General features: G+C 49.8%; 1 protein-coding gene across 1 annotated transcript in view; it reads left to right on the forward strand.

The window, feature by feature from the left end:
- The first annotated feature begins 697 nt into the window (after window positions 1-697).
- The window catches only part of LOC147625416 (uncharacterized), a 31164-nt gene continuing 12850 nt past the window's right edge, over window positions 698-19011 (forward strand). The window contains exons 1-2 of the mRNA XM_086818753.1: window positions 698-876; window positions 1506-1712. Coding sequence (XP_086674879.1) covers window positions 1534-1712 — 179 coding nt within the window. The 5' untranslated portion in view covers window positions 698-876; window positions 1506-1533. The remainder of the gene's footprint in view (window positions 877-1505; window positions 1713-19011) is intronic.

The raw sequence follows: 19011 nt of genomic DNA on the forward strand, positions 1-19011 counted from the left end.
TTTCTATTCACAAAAACCTTATTTAGACTTCTTTTTGTCTCTCACTTTGTCCATTTCTCTCTCTTCACATATCCCTCCCTCCCTCCCCCCCCCCCCTCTCTCTCTCTCTCTCTCTCACACACACACACACACACACACACACTTACACACACAATTTTCATATTAACAAACTTTATGCTCTAAAATCATATACTTAATTTGAGCAATTTTACACATTTATGTATATTTGCCGCTTCATGATTTTAAAAAACAAAATAGTTACCATAACAATATGAACTAAATCTAAAACTACCCTTTTGCCCAATGGTGAACCCTTTACTTGTTTTATGAATTACCTTTGTAAGAAGTGAGACCAAGAAACAGGTGCATGTCCTTGGCAAAAAAGAAACGTCTTAATAATTCAAAACAATATTCTCTCAATTGTCTCTCTCTCTCTCTCTCTCTCTCTCTCTCTCACACACACACACACACACACACACACACACACACACACACTCTCTCTCTCTCTCTCAAAAAAAAAAAAAAAAAAACAACCAAATAGAGAGATTTATTTTTTTAATCCCTTTGCCACATCAATGTCCATCCTAGTCTCAACGTAGAAAGATTCCCCTTTCATGAAGCAATCTTTCGTGCGAATATTCCAGGTTCAATCTTTTTATAGCGTACACATTTCTCAAGCCTATGTGCAAGCTTTCCATCAGAAGGGCCGACAGGGGGGGTATATATATCCAAGGAGGAACCACCCATCTCTCCAAGAAGTCCTTAGTTTGTTGGATTAGCCTGCAAAACCTTCCCATATCAACCTTCCATGGCTTCCTCCACCACTTCCTATACTGCCGACTTTTCCTAACCAAACGTCTCTTGCTGGATCACCTGGTAGCCTCGCAAATCCTTATGTAGTTCTTCTTTTTTTGCTCAAGCTTTTCTCCTCCTTTACATTAGGTTAAATACTTAGTAGTCAATTAATCACTATGCCTAATCCTTTATAAAATGGGTTATTAAGTCCTCAAGGGGCTAGTAAGATGATAAGATGTGCCTAATCATTCATAAAATGGGTTATTCAGTCTTGTTATCATTGTTAAGGGGCTATTAAGTTGCTAAGATGTGCCTAGTCATTCTTACAAGTCCTCTTACCATTGATAAGGGGCTATTAATTTAATAAGATGTGCAAATGGTATTATTAAGTCCTTAAGTGGGCTTATTAAGTTGATAAGAGGGAAATTTGAGCTCTCCCAATAGTTAATCCACCCACTTTTTCATGACTCTGCATTAAAAGTAGGCTCTTATCAAAGAGCAGTTGACCTAGTTGCCCATTACACATAGGAGACTAAGGGAAGTGAAATAACTTGTCTTTGTGATGTTGTTTGATGCTGAAGTTGAATGGCATGTGATTAATCAATCCCAAAGGCTGCCAAAGGGTTACTTGTGATGGTCAATCAAGTTTGGACATGCCAAATGACAAGGGATGATACTGATTGCTTTTCCATCCTTGATTCCCTCAACAGATCAACGGTGACCTGTGTTCTTGTGGAAATGAGTCTCCAAGATAGTGTGGCAACACCAGAAATCCAAACTCAGCATCCGGCTGCAATAACTGCTAAAGCAGGAGGCTCTGCATCAAATGGAAGCAACTTCATTAAAGCCGTTTACAGAAAAGCCAGGAGCCATTTCAAGACACTTGAACGTAGCTTCAGTTCTTCGATGGCTTACAGGTGAAATCCGTGTGATAAATACATGGTATTGTTGATTCAAAACTAATGTGTTCTTTGAGATGTTGAGAGAGAGAGAGAGAGAGAGAGAGAGAGAGAGAATGAAATGATATATTAACGTCTCTACGAGGCCATAGTGGCCTATGAGACCAAAACTGAGAGTACATCTGAAGTTGGTGTCTCATCAAAGAGAACAACTAAATGAGACTAAAAAGTACAATAAACTGATTGTCCTACAGTTCTAAGAATAGAACTGTAAGTCTCCGAGATGATACTGAGTAGAAAATACTGGGAAATACTGAAAAATGTATATCAAGTAGATCCGTGTATGCTGATCAGTTGAAGTGTTGCCCTCTCCTTAGATCAAGTATCTCCGCCATGGGGCTATCTAGAATGGAGAGGTCGTAGAAGCGAGGTAGGCGCCTTCAGCAATAATGGCTCTGATTTGGCGATGGTGAGGATGCCGTGGTCGGGATCCTAGTGGGCGTGGCCGACGAGCACGACATAAGAACTGCTCTATTAGTGGTGACTCCCTGGAAGCGTGGTCGGTGCCCTGATGGCCCAATGGAGGAGGTATTAGGAGGTTTGTGGGCTGGGTTGCTGGTGCTGGTGCCAAAGAAATCTGTCAGTGTCCTCTGTCTAGGTCATCATGGCTCGGCCTCCTGTCTGCCAAGAGGGTCTCTTTGTGTCTCGTGAGCTCAAGTAGAAACAATCCCAGGCAACTCTGGTCCTCGAACTCCATGACCCTGCGTAACGGCCCAAAACCCTCTCGGAAGAGGCAATGATATCTCCCTCGGATCTCATAATAGACTGTACATCGGCAAATGTAGTGTTCCTCTGTCTCTACCTCCTGGTAGCATAGCTGACAAATGCGGTCATCCAAGATCTGATGCACATATCGCCCTGTCTCAATCCGTAGCTGGTGTGATGAGGTCCAGAGAGGCACAACGTATCCCATGTGATAGGTGTACATCCATGTACACCGGGTGGGTGATAAAATCATCCGGTGAGAGGTGTAGAAAATGGCTCTTGTAATGAGCCATTTTTGTGCCCAAGGGCTCAAGGGGGCTAGTCCATGTCCTCTATGTGTCCACTCTGATGATATCCATCCTGATCACGCGGTTTTGCTCTGAGCGGGTGAGATCCAAAAATGGACAATCCAGACTGTACTGAAAGGGTGGTAGTGCCTCTATCCGCAAACCATGATCTCATCTGAGCGTACCAACAATGAGTATCTCCATCGTCTGCCAACTGTATGGATGAGGTCAATGCCAATCGGGAGTACCTCTACTGAGGGAGCTCCCATAGCCGTTGTAAAAAGGTAACTGCTTGGAATAGGGCCTCGGTTACTACTGGTGGGGCACCCAGCTCAGTCCGAACAATCTCATGTGGTACTGATGATTTGATCCGAATCATGCGGGCAATCATCATAATCAGTGGTCTCTCCATTTGCCTCCATCCCTCATCTGTCCCTCTCTGAGATGTGTGATGTATACTGGGCCCCCAAATTGGAGCTCCGTACAGGAGGGTCGATGTGACAAGCGTATCAAATAGCCACAATTTGGTGCGTGGCTCCTGAAACTGTATGTTTGCACACTGCCTCTCAAGTGCCCCCAAGGTTGCATGCTCTCGAGCTAATCTAGTTGCTGTTGCCTCCTAAAGGGAGAAACGCGGTCCTGTGAAAGTATCTCCCAAGTAGACATATGACCTGACGTACTCTACCGGCTCCCCTCGGAAAGTGAACTGAGGCTTTGATCTCGTCACCCATGCCTGTGTGGTGTTAAACACCATAACCTTGGTTTTCCCAAGGCTCATTGTCAGATCTCTATCCGCACAGAAAGCGTGTAATGCATCTAGGTGTGTCTGTAATCCCTCCGGAGAGTCTGAGATTAAAACAATATCATCGGCATATAACAAGATGGGTATCAACACCCTTGCCAGGCATGCCCCTGGGCCTCCCAATCTGTCTACATAATCAGAGACCGCATCAATGTACAGTCCAAAGAGGGTGGGCGATAGCGGGCATCCTTGCTTCACCCCTATCGTGCTGGTCACCCTATCAGATAGTCCGCCTGGAGCTCGGACACTGCTTGTCAGAGTCTCATACAAAGCATATATCCCCCATTGCATATCCTCGGGTACCTCAATGTCCTGCAATCTGTGCATAAGCCTGGCACGTGGTACGCTTTGCGGAAGTCCACAAAGCAGCAGTATATCCTTCTCTTCTGTGCCCTGCCCTCTTCAATAAGTGCCCGAAGTGTCAGTATGTGATCCAAGGTAGTAAATCCTCTCCTGAAGCCAGCCTGTCCATGTGCTCGATGACCACGCCTCTCTACCCATCGGCTCAGCTCTGACTCCAATATAGAGCCATATAATTTGGCCAAGTAATGACCAATCATGATCGTCCGGTAGTTGCCTGGTACCATGGGGTCCCCACTCTTAAAGAGTGGTACAATGATATGCTTTGTCCAGCTTGTCGGGAAACCCTCACAAATGGCACGATTAAACACATGTACGATGAGCGGAGCCAAAGTGTCTCGTGCATATGAGAAGTGCTCTCCAACTAGCCCATCATGATCCTGTGCCTTTCCATTCTGTAGCCTGTCTATCGCATCTAGCACCATCTGCATAGTAAAGAAGGTGTTGCTAGCCGGTCTAGCTCCCAGTGGAGAGAGAGAGAGAGAGAGAGAGAGAGAGAGAGAGAGAGAGAGAGAGAGAGAGATATCAAGCGTCTACTAAAGACCCAATGGGCCTATGAGACCAAAGTGATACAATAATGTCCATGGCATATTCATCATGGAATGGAAAATAAAACAGAAAGCAAACATAAACATAGCTATCTCACTGGGGTGATACAAAACTGTCCATGGAAACTCATCATGGAATACTAAGAACATAGAAACATGAGAGCAACATCAGCTCTGAGTAGATGATATACCACTCTCCAAAATATCAAGCATGGGGCTAATGAGTATGGCCTAGAGATCTCCCTCAGCTATGTCACGTGGAAAGGTAGTTCAATGGCGGTGGAGCATGTCCTGGATTTGGAGTTGATGAGGTGATCGTGGTCGACGGGGGGGCCGAGGGCGTCGGGCACGCTGGAGTGCGGAGGCTTGGTTGTCCGAGGTAACTCCTCTCGGGCGAGGTAGGTCCAGAGTAGCTCGTGGAGGGTCCACAAGATCCACTATGTCTGTGTCCTCCACCTCCTGGGTCCGGAAGAACCTGGTGATGGTTGGCTGGCGAGGGAGGGAGTGGGGTGGCTGGGGCCGAAGCTCTCTCAAGAAGGTGTCCCTGTGTCTGTGGATCTCAAGCAGGAAGAGGCCTAGGCAAAGTTGGTCCTGGAAGTCAATGATCTTGGAGAGTGGACCAAATCCCTCATGAAATAGATAGTGAAACCTCCTGCGTATCTCATATGTAATGCTCCTCCGTCTCAACCTCTGTGTGGCATAATCGGCAGATCCTCTCCTCTCTGGGTCTCCGTATGAGCTTCCCGGCTCTAAAGATGCGCTAGCTCTACCTGTCTCCACTCTGAGGCGGTGGGATGAAACCCGTATCTGGCCAATCACAATCCGCATGGCATGGAACATGTGAACACTCAAGTAGCCCAGTTGCTGGATGAATCCATCCTTAGTGAGTGTGAGGAAGTGATCTCTCCAGAAGTGCATCTTCCTAGGGAGCGCTCCGAAGGTGCGATCCATGTGCAATGGGTGTAGAGACTGAGAAGATCTAACTGGATAACTCGGTTGGTATCCTCGTGAGATAGCCAGAGAAAAGGGGAGTCCAAACTGTACTGAAGGGGGGGTAGGCGGTCCATGCGGAGCCCATATAATGAGAACCAAGTGGAAACTAGTGCGTACCATACTCTAGAGTGGCCCTCAAGTGCTAGCTGTCTTGAGGACTCCAGGGCAAGCCTCGGGTACTTGTGGGAATCCATGTGACTGATGCAATCGAGGTATGTGATTGTCTGGAAGAGTGCATCCACTACCATCGGGGCTGCAACAAACTCTGCCTGGATAATCTGGTGTGGGATTGATGGTTTGTTGCGGATCATACAGGAGAACATCATGACTTGGGGCCTCTCAACTCGTTGCCAATCCTCATCGGATAAATCTAGCCCCCAGAAGGCTACTCCATACATCAAGGCTGGTGTGACGAGGGTGTCAAAAATCCAGCCCTTCGTCCTGGGCTCCTAGAAATGTGCCTGGAAGCACTGCCACTTAAGTAAGCTCAAGGTTGCATATCCCCATGTCACTTTGGCATGTGCTGCGGGAACCATGGTAAAGCGTGGGCCACTGAAAGTGACACCAAGGTAGACAAGGACGAGAACAATCTCCACAGGATTCCCTCTATATGTGAAGCTCAATTTGGATGTGAAGGGGTGAGAGGTATTGAAGACCATTACCTTGGTTTTACCAAGGTTAACAGAGAGGTCCCGTTGAGTGCAAAAGTCATGTAAGGCATCCAACTGTCTCTTAAGCCCCTCGGCTGAGTCTGAGAGGAGGGCGATGTCATTTGTATAAAGTAGTATGGGGATCAATATGCCTGCCAGTGTGGGACCAGCCCCTCCTAATCCGTCAATGAAGCTCGAGATCTCATCAATGTAGAGGCCGAAAAGAGTGGGTGATAGAGGGAAGCCCTGTTTCACCCCAATAGTGCTGGAAATCTCCTGTGATGTACCTCTTGGGGCTCTCACTCATCCGGTGATGGACTCATAGAGGGCGATGATGCTCCAAACCATGTCAGATGGGACTCCGATCTCTTGTAGACGGTGTAGGAGGTGGGCTCGGGGTACAATGTCAAAAGCTTTGCGGAAATCCACAAAGCAGCAGTAAATCCTTTGATGTCGTGCCCTACCCTCCTCGATGATGCCATGGAGGGTGAAGATGTGGTTAAGGGTCGAATAGCTCCTCCCAAGGCTCTGCATCCCTGGCTCTCTGCAAATGAACTCAGCTCCGCCTCTAGCACTCATCCATAGAGTTTGGCCAATGTGTGGCCAATCATGATCATCTTGTAATTATTAGGATCAAGTGGATCTCCAGCTTTGAGGATGGGGTTGATGGTGTTGGTGGACCAAGAGGGTGGAAATCCTTCACAAAGGGCTCTATTGAACATGTAGGCTAGTAGGGGCGCCAGGGTATCATCGGCATGCGAGATGTACTCGGCAGTGAGTCCCTCATGATCCTGGGCTCGCCCATTGCGTAGTTTATGAATGGCCTTGAGGACCATGCCCTTTGTGAAGAAGGCGGAGGTGGTGGGACAAGGATCTGGTGGTGGGGGTAGGGGTGGCTGATGGGGGATATGATAGAGGGAGTGTGCATAGGAGTGCCATGTGTCCGGGCAGGTGATAGGTGTGGGAGGGCGATGTTCTTGGAGTTTCCTCTAGGCCTCTTTGCAGTTCGGCCCCTGAGTAAAGTCGATATAACTCATCCTCTTTCCGAGCATAGAACTCCCGTTTCTTGCGTTGGGTAAGCCATTGAGAAATCAGTTGCGCTTGGCGCTTCGTGATTTGCCCAATGCGTACCTCATGCTTAAGACGGGAGCGTGTGGCCTGGCATTCGTCATCATACCAACAATTCTAGGGCATGGAACCGCAAGGTGGCTTGGCGGTAGACTGCCGCCTGTAGATGACAGAAGTGGTGGCGGATGTGTGGAGTATGGTGGTGAGCTGTGATGTGAGCGTGGATAGGGGGACAGTAGGTTCCACATCCTGGAGTGTGAGGGAGGGAAAAAGAGACCAAAGGACCAAATATATGAAAGATCAGAGCAAATCACACAGCATGCAATGGTGATATGTATATGCATGATGAAGTCCAGTATAGGAGCTCTATGTGAGACTCCGAACGAGCAGAGAAGGCTGCTGTCCCAAAAAATGCAGATAACAATCCCGAAGTAAGCCTGATGTAAGCACCGATATATGCTTGATATAGGGCTGAGATGTAAGCGCTGATGTATCCCTGATGTAGGGCTGAGATGTAAGTACTAAGTGCTAATGTAAGCGTTTATGTCCTGATGGCTGCTGATGTAAAAACGCAGAAGTAAGCTGTGGTGAAAACACAGATATATGCACCCTGTACCAGCAGCAGCAACTCATGGGAAAAATGCAGATCACTGCAGATGAAGGCGTCCAGTTCAGCAGCAGCAGGGAAAGGTTCCACCTATTGTAGGCGGCCTGTTCCAACAGCAGCAGCCGGTGCAGAAGAACGCTGAAGTGCAGTCCTGAAGTAGGCGATCAATCCAGCAGGAGAAAGGAATAAAGAGGTGCAGTCCTGAAGTAGACGCCCAGCCGATGAGTACTCGTGAGTTGGTGAAGATCATTAGGAGGCGCCTCATATTTATATGAAGGCAGGGTGCTGTTGGCCAGCAGATAAATAATGTAAATGAGAAAATGGCCCTTTTTGGGCTGGGTTAAATACCCTTTTGGGTATATTTTCACACCCCCCCTCTCAGACCAAAAAAGGGATCATGAGAGAAGATGAGGGAAAAAACAGCCTTGGTTGTCGAAGATGAGGATTCATGTGATTTGAGACCGGAGTAGAGGCTTCTGGGATTGGGAGGTACTGGAAGATGCAAGAGGTTTTCACATGCATGAATGCCCATTTTTGGGTTTTCATTCATACATGCGCCCCGAACACAAAAACAGAATGCTGTGCATAGGGAATGCTGGGCACATAAGGATTGTCAGGTAACTGATAGATCTGAATGAAGGCAGAGGCTTTCCCCCGCGGATGGCCTCGTTTAGGCCTTTGTTGGGGCTTGAGGAACCTGACCAGTGGATCGCCACTGAGAGGAACGCGGCCAAGCAGAACCATTGCCTTGTTGCTGGGTCCTTGGAGGGGAGCCCGACAGAGTAGGTGCTGGATTACTACCCCCTCTGGATCTCCAATTTGGGGCATTGCTACCACCTTGGTTGTTTTGGTGGGTGGAGGTAGTGCGGTTGAAAGTGTTGCCTCTATTTTCCTTGGCTTTGAAAACACACTCATCATCAAAATGTCAAGTCATTTGGCAATAAGTGCAAAATCTATTCTTTTTGGGAATATTTTGCCAATGGGGAATGGGTGTTGAGGCAGGATTTTTGGAATTAGTATTGTTGCCGGGAGGTTTGCCTTGATTTCCTGAGTTGCTGTTCCCCTTCCCTTGTTGTCCTTTTTGAGTAGAGGTGGTATTGGACACAAGGGCCCCCTCTTGAGTGGAGGAAGAGGATGACTTCTTGGGATGAAATTGGTCACTCACACTCATATAGGTTAGGCATAGGTTCTAAACTAATGGTCTGTGGGACAAAAGTAAAGAAGCTAGGCGGCAACTTGTTTAGTAAAGTGATAACCTGATCTTCCTGGGACATGGCAGAACCAGTGGTGGCATACTCGGCGTTAAGGCGCCGATATTCAACAACTTTGACGGTCAAGTCATCCCCTTCTTTGATAGAGAAAATTTGAATTTGATGCTCAAGATCAATGCGACACGTGTGATCACGTGCGACATCTCTCTACAAGGTGTGCCCTTCTGTCATAGACATAGGGGAACTGCTGGAGTTGAGAATGAAACTCTGGCAAAAGGCCTTGCATGAGCTCCACTATAGCAGTGGCATTGCTAGCTTCCCAATGGCTGATGACTTCAGGAGGTGCTAGAGAAGGGTGGGGTTTTGGTTCAAATCCCTTTACTAGGTTCCAGGAACCTTGGGAAGTGAAAACTTGTTCCATAAGATTAGCCCAAGTTGTATAATTAGACCTGTTAAAACGAGTCTTTTCTGTGAAAGCATTTCTGGATATAGAAACATGAAAGGAAGATGGTGGGGGAGTCCAAGATGGCTGGTGCCCATATCCAGAGTGTAAGTATTGAGGAGGGAAACCAGAAATGGTTGAGGCACAAACCCTGGAGAGGGCACATAATTGGGAAAAATACCAGTGCCAGAGATGGGTTGGTAAACCACCTGATATCCCGGAATGCTGGGTGGTACCGCAGTGCCAGAGGGCATAGTGGTGAAAGATACTTGGGATGGGTGGAACATACATACTAAAAGGCACATACGAACCTGATGCAGTCACCGACAGGGATGATGATGGATCTCCGAACGACCGAGGAGGTACGTGTCCTTCCTGAGAAAAAGTCCCATACTGAAGTCCAATTTGTCGGCTAGAATGAGAAGCAAGGCTCTCCAATTGGGACTGAATACCTGGGTCCAATACTGGCACACTGGCTGTTGGCATGTATCCTCCTCTGGAAGTAACGGCTGATGAGCTCGGAGAAGAAAAACCATATGCCAAGGGTGTAGAGGGTGAGTGGGTAAAAATAGGCTGGTTGTCTCCCAATGAAAGACCTCGAACAGGTCTCTCTAGTGAATGAGGAGTCCCATCCTCCATGTGATCTATATCAGAATAAGGAGAGTCAATATCTGGTATGAAAGGCTGATCCTCCGGAATCGAGGGTAGATGATCCATGCTGTATACTCCCAAGGTCTTCAATCCTTTTTCTCACGATAGCTCTGATACCATGTGAGGGCAAAAGAGACCAAAGGACCAAATATATGAAAGATTAGAGCAAATCACACAGCATGTAATGGTGATATGTATATAAATGATGAAGTCCAATACAGGAGCTCTATGTGAGACTCCGAACGAGCAGAGAAGGCTGCTGTCCCAAAAAACGCAAATAACAATCCCGAAGTAAGCCTGATGTAAGCCCTGATATATGCCTGATGTAGGGCTGAGATGTAAGCTCTGATGTATCCCTGATGTAGGGCTGAGATGTAAGTGCTTATGTCCTGATGGCTGCTGATGTAAAAACGCAGAAGTAAGCTGTGGAGAAAACGCAGATATATGCACCCTGTACCAGCAGCAGCAACTCGTGGGAAAAACGCAGAAGATCACTGCAGATGAAGGCGTCCAGTTCAGCAGCAGCAGAGAAAGGTTCCACTTGTTGTAGGCGGCCTGTTCCAACAGCAGCAGCCGGTGCAGAAGAATGCTGAAGTGCAGTCCTGAAGTAGGCGATCAATCCAGCAGGAGAAAGGAGTAAAACGCTGAGGGCAGTCCTGAAGTAGACGCCCAGCCGATGAGTACTCGTGAGTTGGTGAAGATCATTAGGAGGCGCCTCATATTTATATGAAGGCAGGGTGCTGGTCGGCCAGCAGATAAATAATGTAAATGAGAAAATGGCCCTTTTTGGGCTGGGTTAAATACCCTTTTGGGTATATTTTCACACATGGAGTTGGCGGTAGATGTGGTTGGAGTAAACAAGGTCAAGCTCGTGATCAAAAAGGACCTTGAGTGTAATGTGAGATGGGGATTGGTGTGTTAGAAGTCATCTCCTGTCTTTATGTAGACACGAGGGCCTTTGTTGTGGGTGTGCCCGCCCTTGTAGGTGTTGTTCTCATTTTTCCTCACTCCCCGTATTTTTCCTCCATTTTTCCCCATTTTTTCTGTGGCTTGGGAGGCAGCCCTGAGGTGGCAGGAGGTCCTATTTCTTAGCTGACTGCATCTATGTGTTTACTGGTGCTAGCCGATTGTGTGGACATCTTCTTGATGTTGGCCGACAGTACACAGAGCTGGCCGACTGGGTGTTATGCTAGTTGTGGAGATTTGGACTCATGTCTGCTGCCTACAGCAGGCCGACTGCTGTTTGGGGGCCATATAAAATGGCCCCACAGCCCCTTGCCACATTGTGTATCATATTCGGGATCTTGTGTATATATAGTAGAGTTACACGCCTCTCTCCATTGCTGTTTTTTCTGCACTTGCTCGTGTTCCCAGATTTGGTCATCATCTCCGCTGCGTATTCTGACATGGTATCAGAGCCCTAGGCTCTTGATAGTTCTTGGGATTTGTGTGAGCAAGAGGGGGATTGCTGCATTGCTGATTGGTGGACTGTTCGGGACTGTTTGGGAAGAGGAGAAGCAAGAGAACGGCGGGCTGATTTGTTGGATAGCCACTTGTAGGTGTAAGTTCTTCTTGTTCCCACCCACCCACCCTTTTTTCAGAGTACATCCCCGCAATGGCAGATTTGTTAGAGATGGCCGAGAGGCATGTGAAGATCCCTACACTCCCCACGTTCCCGGTGGACCGTCAGTTGGATGGGAACAACTACGGCATATGGAAGGTTATGATGGAATTTGTTCTGGAGTCTTACGACCTTGCTGATTTCATCGTTGTTGGGGTTCCACGGCCGGAAGTAGAGGAAGGGGAGTTACCGTCAACCCGAAAGGACTGGGAGGCACAGGCACAGTTGTGGGATCGTGTCAATGCCAGGGTCCGTTCATTTATCTTCCTCAACTGCACACCGCAGGTTAACAATCATATCAAGCATATGACGCTGGTGAGAGGTATATGGCAGCATTTGGCTTCTCTTTACAATAGGGTATCGCCCATGAAGAGGATTTCCTTGGTAGTACAGATGCGGGTTATGAGCCTTGCAAAGTCGTCGACGATGCAGGAGCATATTAACAAGCTGCAGGCTCTTCAGTAGGAAGTTCTCCAGGCTGGGAAGGAGATATCATCGGAGGACATGGCCATAACGTTGCTGTCGCATTTGCCCTCTCAGTACTCAGCATTTTACTCGTCTTTGATTACCAGTGGCAGGCTCAGTACCATCACGTGGGAGGAGCTTGTGCCCATGGTCTTGGACCAGGAGGAACGATCCTCGAACCCTCCTTAGGGTGGAGGTTCGGAGGCCTTAACTGGCCAACGGTCGAAAGGCCGTGACACGGGCAAAGGGAAGGCTTCATCGGAGAAGTATTCGGAGAAGAAGTCCGACGCTGACCGCGAGAACTAAAGGCAGAGAGGACCTGTAATGATTGTGGCGAGAAAGGCCACTATTGGAGGCAGTGTCCCAAGCGGAAGACCGAGAAGGGTGAAGATTCCTCAGTAGCAACCGTTTTCTTCAGGCAGGGAGGAGGTTGGAGGACTCTCCGCTACGGATACTCGAGAGTGGATTCTAGATAGTGGTGCTTCCAGGCACACATGACCCCTTCCCGTTGAGATTTACTGGATCTCTGCAGGTATTCTGGTCACATTCTTACTGGGGATACATCCACTATCCCAGTTCACAATGAGGGCAGGTTGGAGATAGTTCCCGATGGCAAAGGGGGGAAGCATTCCTCCCAGGTGTTATGTTCCGTCACTTGGTTTTCATCCGTTGTTAGTGCATCAGGTTTGCAAGACTAGCGTACGGGTGGAGTTTGATGAGCATTTTGTTGCTCTCTGGGACAAGGCAACAGGCCAGGTAGTTTGGGAAGGCGGAGTGGAGAATGGAGTTTACAAGCTTTCAGCACTCTCTCTCCCAGGTCCTTAGGTTTGTGATGAGTGGCAGTCTGGTAATGGCCACTTAAGTGTGGATACGCTGCAGGTGCAAGCTCTCCGGGACCAGATGGAGGATAGCTTGCTAGTTGATGGCAGCAGTTGGCAGGAACTTTCCAGTACTGATGTTGGTGGTTCTTGTGCTCGTCAGTCAGAGGAAACTGAACAGGTAACTTATGCTCTAATGTCTCGTAGTATTCGGGACAAAGAAACTCTTGTAGATGAGGATGTTCTTTCCACGGGGACCTCTTGGAAAGCCAGGCAGGTGGTAGTTGATTACTTGCAGAAGGAGGTGGATGTTGCGCACTCTCCAGGCTTTGTGGTTCCGGTTTCAGAGGGGGTGGTTGACAGGTTTCAGAAGGCCTTGCGTGGTCTTCAGCAGGTTTCGAGGACTTGGCTTTCCACCGTAACAGGTGTTGATCCTTGTGAGCAGTGTTATGTCTCTTAGACTCGGAAGCAGAATGGTCCATTGATTTGGTTGATGGATACCGGATTGGACGGGAGCTTCCTGATGAGGCAGTTGAGCTCATGGTTGCAGATGACTCTTTGGGAGGCAGGATTGCGTATCTTGTGGTTTTTGCGGCATGCGAAGGATCATGGACTCTTTTACACAGGAGGGGGATTGATGGATGGAGTCCGACTCCACGGTTGGAGTGACTCAGATTGGGGAGGAGATCCGGACACGAGGAGATCTACTTCAGGCCTAGGAGCAGTTTTATGGAACAGTAAAAGGCAGTCATCTGTTGCCTTGTCGTCGCCAGAGGCAGAGTACCGGGCTGCTTGTGATGCTGCTTGTGAGGTGGTGAGGTTGTAGAGGTTGCATTGCAGGATTGGGTTTCCACTGGAGGAACCCACGGTCATCCAGAGGCACTTTGTTCGTGAACAGATCGTTGTTGATGACATCTTGCTAGAGTTCTGTTCTCGACAGAGGACAGTACGGTGGACCTCTTCATGAAGTCGCTTTCTCAGGATTTGCTCAGGCGGCACCCCAGCTCCATCTGGTTGGTTTCACAGCCAGGAGTTGAGAGGGGGTGTTAGAAGTCATCTCCTGTCTTTATGTAGACACCAGGGCCTTTGTTGTGGGTGTGCCCGCCCTTGTAGGTGTTGTTCTCATTTTTCCTCACTCCCCGTATTTTTCCCTCATTTTTTCCCATTTTTTCTGTGGCTTGGGAGGCAGCCCTGAGGTGGCAAGAGGTCCTATTTCTTAGCTGATTGCATCTGTGTTTACTGGTGCTGGCCGACTGTGTGGACATCTTCTTGATGCTGGCCGACAGTACACAGAGCTGGCCGACTGGGTGTTATGCTAGTCGTGGAGATTTGGACTCCTGTCGGCTGCCTACAGCAGGCCGACTGCTGTTTGGGGGCCATATAAAATGGCCCCACAGCCCCTTGCCACATTGTGTATCATATTCGGGATCTTGTGGATATATAGTAGAGTTACACGCCTCTCTCCATTGCTGTTTTTTCTGCACTTGCTCTTGTGTTCCCAGATTTGGTCATCATCTCCGCTGCGTATTCTGACATGGTGGTGGAGGGACGGGTGGTGTGCAAGTAAGTGTGAAAGAGAGGTAGGCATGGTCAGCTTCAAAAGGGGGTGGTGGGATGGAGAAGTCGGGGAGAAGGTGTGCCAAAGCTGGAGATCCCATAAGGTAGTCCACGGTGTTATTACCTCCTCCTGAGTGAGGGAAGGAGGTGAGGGCACCGGAGGAGGGCCATCGGGACATCCCGTTATAGATAACAAGATCGTGCAGCTCCCAGCTCTAAGAAATCTCCCATACACTGTGACCTCCTCACGGTCCTGTGATGATCGTTGCAGCCCTGTGTCAGTGATGTCCAGCTCCTGTAGTCTAAAAAGGTTGTCTAGATCGAGTAGTGGGACCTATTGACTTCCCGTCTTGGCGTTGAAATCCCTGAGCAGGAGGACTTCCCCCAGGTGCGAGAACTCCATGATATCCCCATATAATGGTAAGTACGGTGAGACTGGCCATGTTGTGCGGCGTAAGGGGAGTGGTGTGGTGCAAAATAACACACAGCAATGTGGATGACTTTGTCACTGCTAAGCTGTAGCCGCACCCAAAGATACCGTGCATCCTCGTCCTTCCGGACGGTAATGAGAATCTGTCGGAGATGGGATCTAAAAAGGACAGCTACCCCTCCAGAGCCACGTACTACTCCTGATGTGTGGGTCTCGCCTTTGAAAGCTGACTCCCACTCATACCTGGCTATGTATGGTAAGACCCTCTCAGGGCTCTGATGAGTCTCTGTATAAAAATGACATCCCTGCCTGTGAGAATCTCACTCAAGCCTCCTAGATTCGACCACAGCATGCCATTGCGGTTCCATACTGCTAACCTCAGGTGTTTGGTCTCATAGACCCCGCGTCCCTATTTGGGATGGTGCTCAGTGATAGTGACCCTACCATCTCTGTAGATAGCCCACTTGCCTGCTTTGCGGGCCTCATGAACTGTCACCATCGCCTCACGCCAGTGTGCCACCTATGCTGGAGTGAGATCATCTCCCATGTACACCTGTGTGCCCTTGAGGGCAGCCCGCAAGAAGGCTTGTCTGCTGGTGGCATCAGGGAATCTAATGATGAGGGCGTAGTCACAGGGGACGGAGGGGACGGAGGCTTGGAACGCCGGGACGCCGAAACGGGACGGCGCAGGGATGGGGACGGCAGGGGACGGATGGACATCCCCCTGGAGGCGTCCCTCACAAGGGACGGTGAAGGGGACGGCAGTAGGAACGGGGACGGCTGTGGGGGACGGCCCTGTGGGGGGACAGCAGGGAGCCATTCTGTGGTTTCTTTTGCCCGTTTCTAGCCGTTTGCAGGGCCGTTTCTAGCCGTTTGGCTTGGCCGTTTGGGGAGGCCTTGAGCCTTTGAGGCTCGGACCTTGGGCCTTGGGCCTTGGCCCTTGTCTCTCTCTTGCCTTGAGGTTTGGCCTTTAGGCTTGAGCCTTGGGGCCTTGGGCCTTGGCCCTTGCCTCTCTCTCTCTCACTTGCCCTTGCCTCTCTCTTGCCTATCTAATATCTATCACGCCCCCCTCCGCACCTTCCCCCAAGTAGGCTGGTGTGAAACTGCACGCCGCAACGGACCCAAAATTTACAGCCCATATGCAGTAGGTGTATAATAACTCACCGCATATGCATGTAGCCCGGTTGGCAGTGTGCCAACCTTCTCCAGAATCGTCTCATGCTATCTGGCCACAATCGGCCACCATCCGGTGTTAATATGACTCAAAAGCTTACCATTTTATGTAAATTTGTGCTCATTTTGATGTACTTCCAAAGTAGAAAAAGTGTAGAGTAGAAAAACTTTTAAAAAAAGTATTTTTTGAGTGCCGTTCCCTCCCCCGTCCCCGTTCCCTACTTATGGCCGTTCCCCGTCCCGTCCCCCATTACCATCCCCCGTTCCTTGTGACTATGGATGAGGGGCTGCTCTTGTGTCATATCCTTGCCTGCGCTTCATGTATCTGCAGAGGGGTGGGCGATCCCGTCCACTCCTAGCATCTGGCAGAGTGTCATGGCATCTTCCTTGGGGGAAGCCCTCGCCTCCAGCCCCCGCGCTCGCACATGGAGGGCCCTATCCTTCTTGCGTTTCTCCTCCTCGAGAGTCTCATATATGATGCTCTGTGGGGGTTCGTGCTTCTTCACCACATGGAGGGTTTGTGAGAGAGAGATTAATGTCTACAGAAGACCAAAAAGTCTGTGAGACAAAAAGTACTACATTATGTCTTGAAGGTACATAGGGGTCTGAAGTCAAATCCTTAGTGAAAAGAGAACATCAAATTCAAACTTCAAAAAATCCTAATGTTTGTAAACTATGGCACTAGGAGAAATAACAGTAACTACAGTAGTAGGTTGGAGGCTGTTGTGGGGTAGGCTGTGTTGACCAACAGCTACCACTTCAGAGATGGCTGGTTTTGGTTTGCAAAATTTTAGATGAGGGCTTTCACATAAAATGTTTCTCGCTCTTGCTCAAAGATAGAAACTTCCTTGGTCCTCTTCCTACAATCCTCTCTAGCGTAGTAGAGAGAGCTGAGTAGGGTTTGCCTCTGTTCAAAGTCTCTCTAGCCCTCAATAGATTGTCCCTTTGTGTCCTTGTCTTGAGTAGAAAGAGGCCCAGGCAATATTGATCAGTGTATTGATTAAAACTTTGAGAGAGCCCCTCTTGTACCACATAGTAGGTAGTGTGATCAGACTGATTTGAACAAAAGCAATCATGTTATATGGATGAATTCATCTGGAGTATTTACTATTATGTAAGAAATTTTTTTTTTTTTTTCCGGGAAAAAGATCCTTCTATTAGTTAATGAGAAAACGCCATAAGGCTACAAAGCTCACCTCGCAAGGAGGGATAGAACACAGTGAACTCCTGAGCTCCACCCCCGTGGCTGGCCGCTCTCTGGGGGGGGCTACCTAGTAGTACATGTGGGAGGTGAGAAAAGCCAGACTGGAGGCCTGTAGTGCCAAGTGACATCCTCGCCCCTCGCGGTGAGGAAAGGACCAGGGTGCCAAGTGCGGAGGAAAGCCTTGCGGCGCCCTCTCATGCGATCCGAGTCGCCCTGGAGTTTCCCCCAGTGTCCTCTCAAGGTGTGAATGATGTCCACCCAGAGGGCCTGTATGACCTCCGCCGGTGGAGTCGCCTGGCGGTCAATGGCCTCCCTGCATCGGGCTCTCCATATGTGCCAAGCCGTCATGCTGCTGATCATCTCCCATCTGTGCCCGACCCCCTCCTGAGGGGCTGCCGATGAGAAGTCTGGCGTCGGAACCACCGCCATCGCCCTGTCAGAGACCTGGATGGTCGCGCTGCCAGGGACGTCCTCATATCCAAGGGCCGGGCCGCTGTCCGTGGCCCAAGCCACCGCACCCCACGTCACCAGCATCTCACCTGGTGAGCCTGCAAAAACCATCCTGAGAGCGCGCTGCCAGACCTGCTGAGCCTGTGGGCAATCCCATAAGCAGTGCCGCTGCGACTCCTGTGCATGGCCGCACCGAGGGCAGGACGCTGGGTGTCTGCCAAAAGCTAGCCATGCCCCCACAGCCAGTCCTCTATGCGCTGTGAGCCAGAGAAAAAGCGTCACCTTCCGGGGCCGGAAGCTGGCCCACAGGCGCTGCCAGAAGTCCCTAAGAAAGGCAGGGGAGAGCCCCTGTCGCCGCCAATGCTCGGCCGCCGCCGGGGTGCTCGCTATCCTGTGCCTCTGAATCCGCCGCCCCAGCCTCGCTGTGTACTGAAAAAAGGGGATGCCTGGGCTGGTAGGGGCCAAGTAGGGATCTCGCCAAAACCACTCACCTGGATCCCACTGAAGGCGAATAAGAGGCCTGCTGTCCCAAGCCCATAATCTCCAAGAACAGTCCTCTCCTATCGAGGCCGGTGAGGGGTCTACATGCCACTGTCTCTGATGAAAGCCGACCACCCGCACCCTCTGAAGAATACAACCCTGGAGTCCATCCAAATCTAGTCGTGTCCTCTGAAGCTGGCCACCCTCTCCCACCTCGAAAGTGAGTGGGGCGACTCTCTCCGCTGTGCCGCAGACCGCTAGAAGGATCTCATGCCGAGTAAAGACACCCATCCACTGTGGAGGTGGAGGGTCCTGTACTGGGGTCCGCCACTCCCGGGGGATGGCCGCCTCAATGTCCTGTCTCATCAACTCTCTGCCCCTCATCCCACTGAGTCTCCTCTCCTAGGTCTCTAGAGGCAGCTGCTGAAAACATATCCAGTCGTCCAGGGACTGGGCTGGGCCGGAGCTCAAAGGGCCCCACGACACGTGAGACCGCGATCCAACCATATGGCCACTGGGAAGTCGAATCAAGGGGTTCCAGATCAATGGCTGCCTCAGGCGCTCCTCATCGGTGCCCGGAGGAGTCTGGAAGAGTGACGGCCTCAGATGCGACCAGGCCCTCAGAAGGCTAGCTGCAAAACGCTCCTCGAAGCCAGGGCCCACTCCTCTGGATCGCTGCTCTGTAAAGATCCACCTAATGCTGGGGTTCCAGGGGCCGCTAAGAGAGGGGGTGCG

The sequence above is a fragment of the Cibotium barometz genome, chromosome 24 (assembly GCF_041138505.1).
Source record: "Cibotium barometz isolate CiBa-2024 chromosome 24, ASM4113850v1, whole genome shotgun sequence".
Lineage (NCBI taxonomy): Eukaryota > Viridiplantae > Streptophyta > Polypodiopsida > Cyatheales > Cibotiaceae > Cibotium > Cibotium barometz.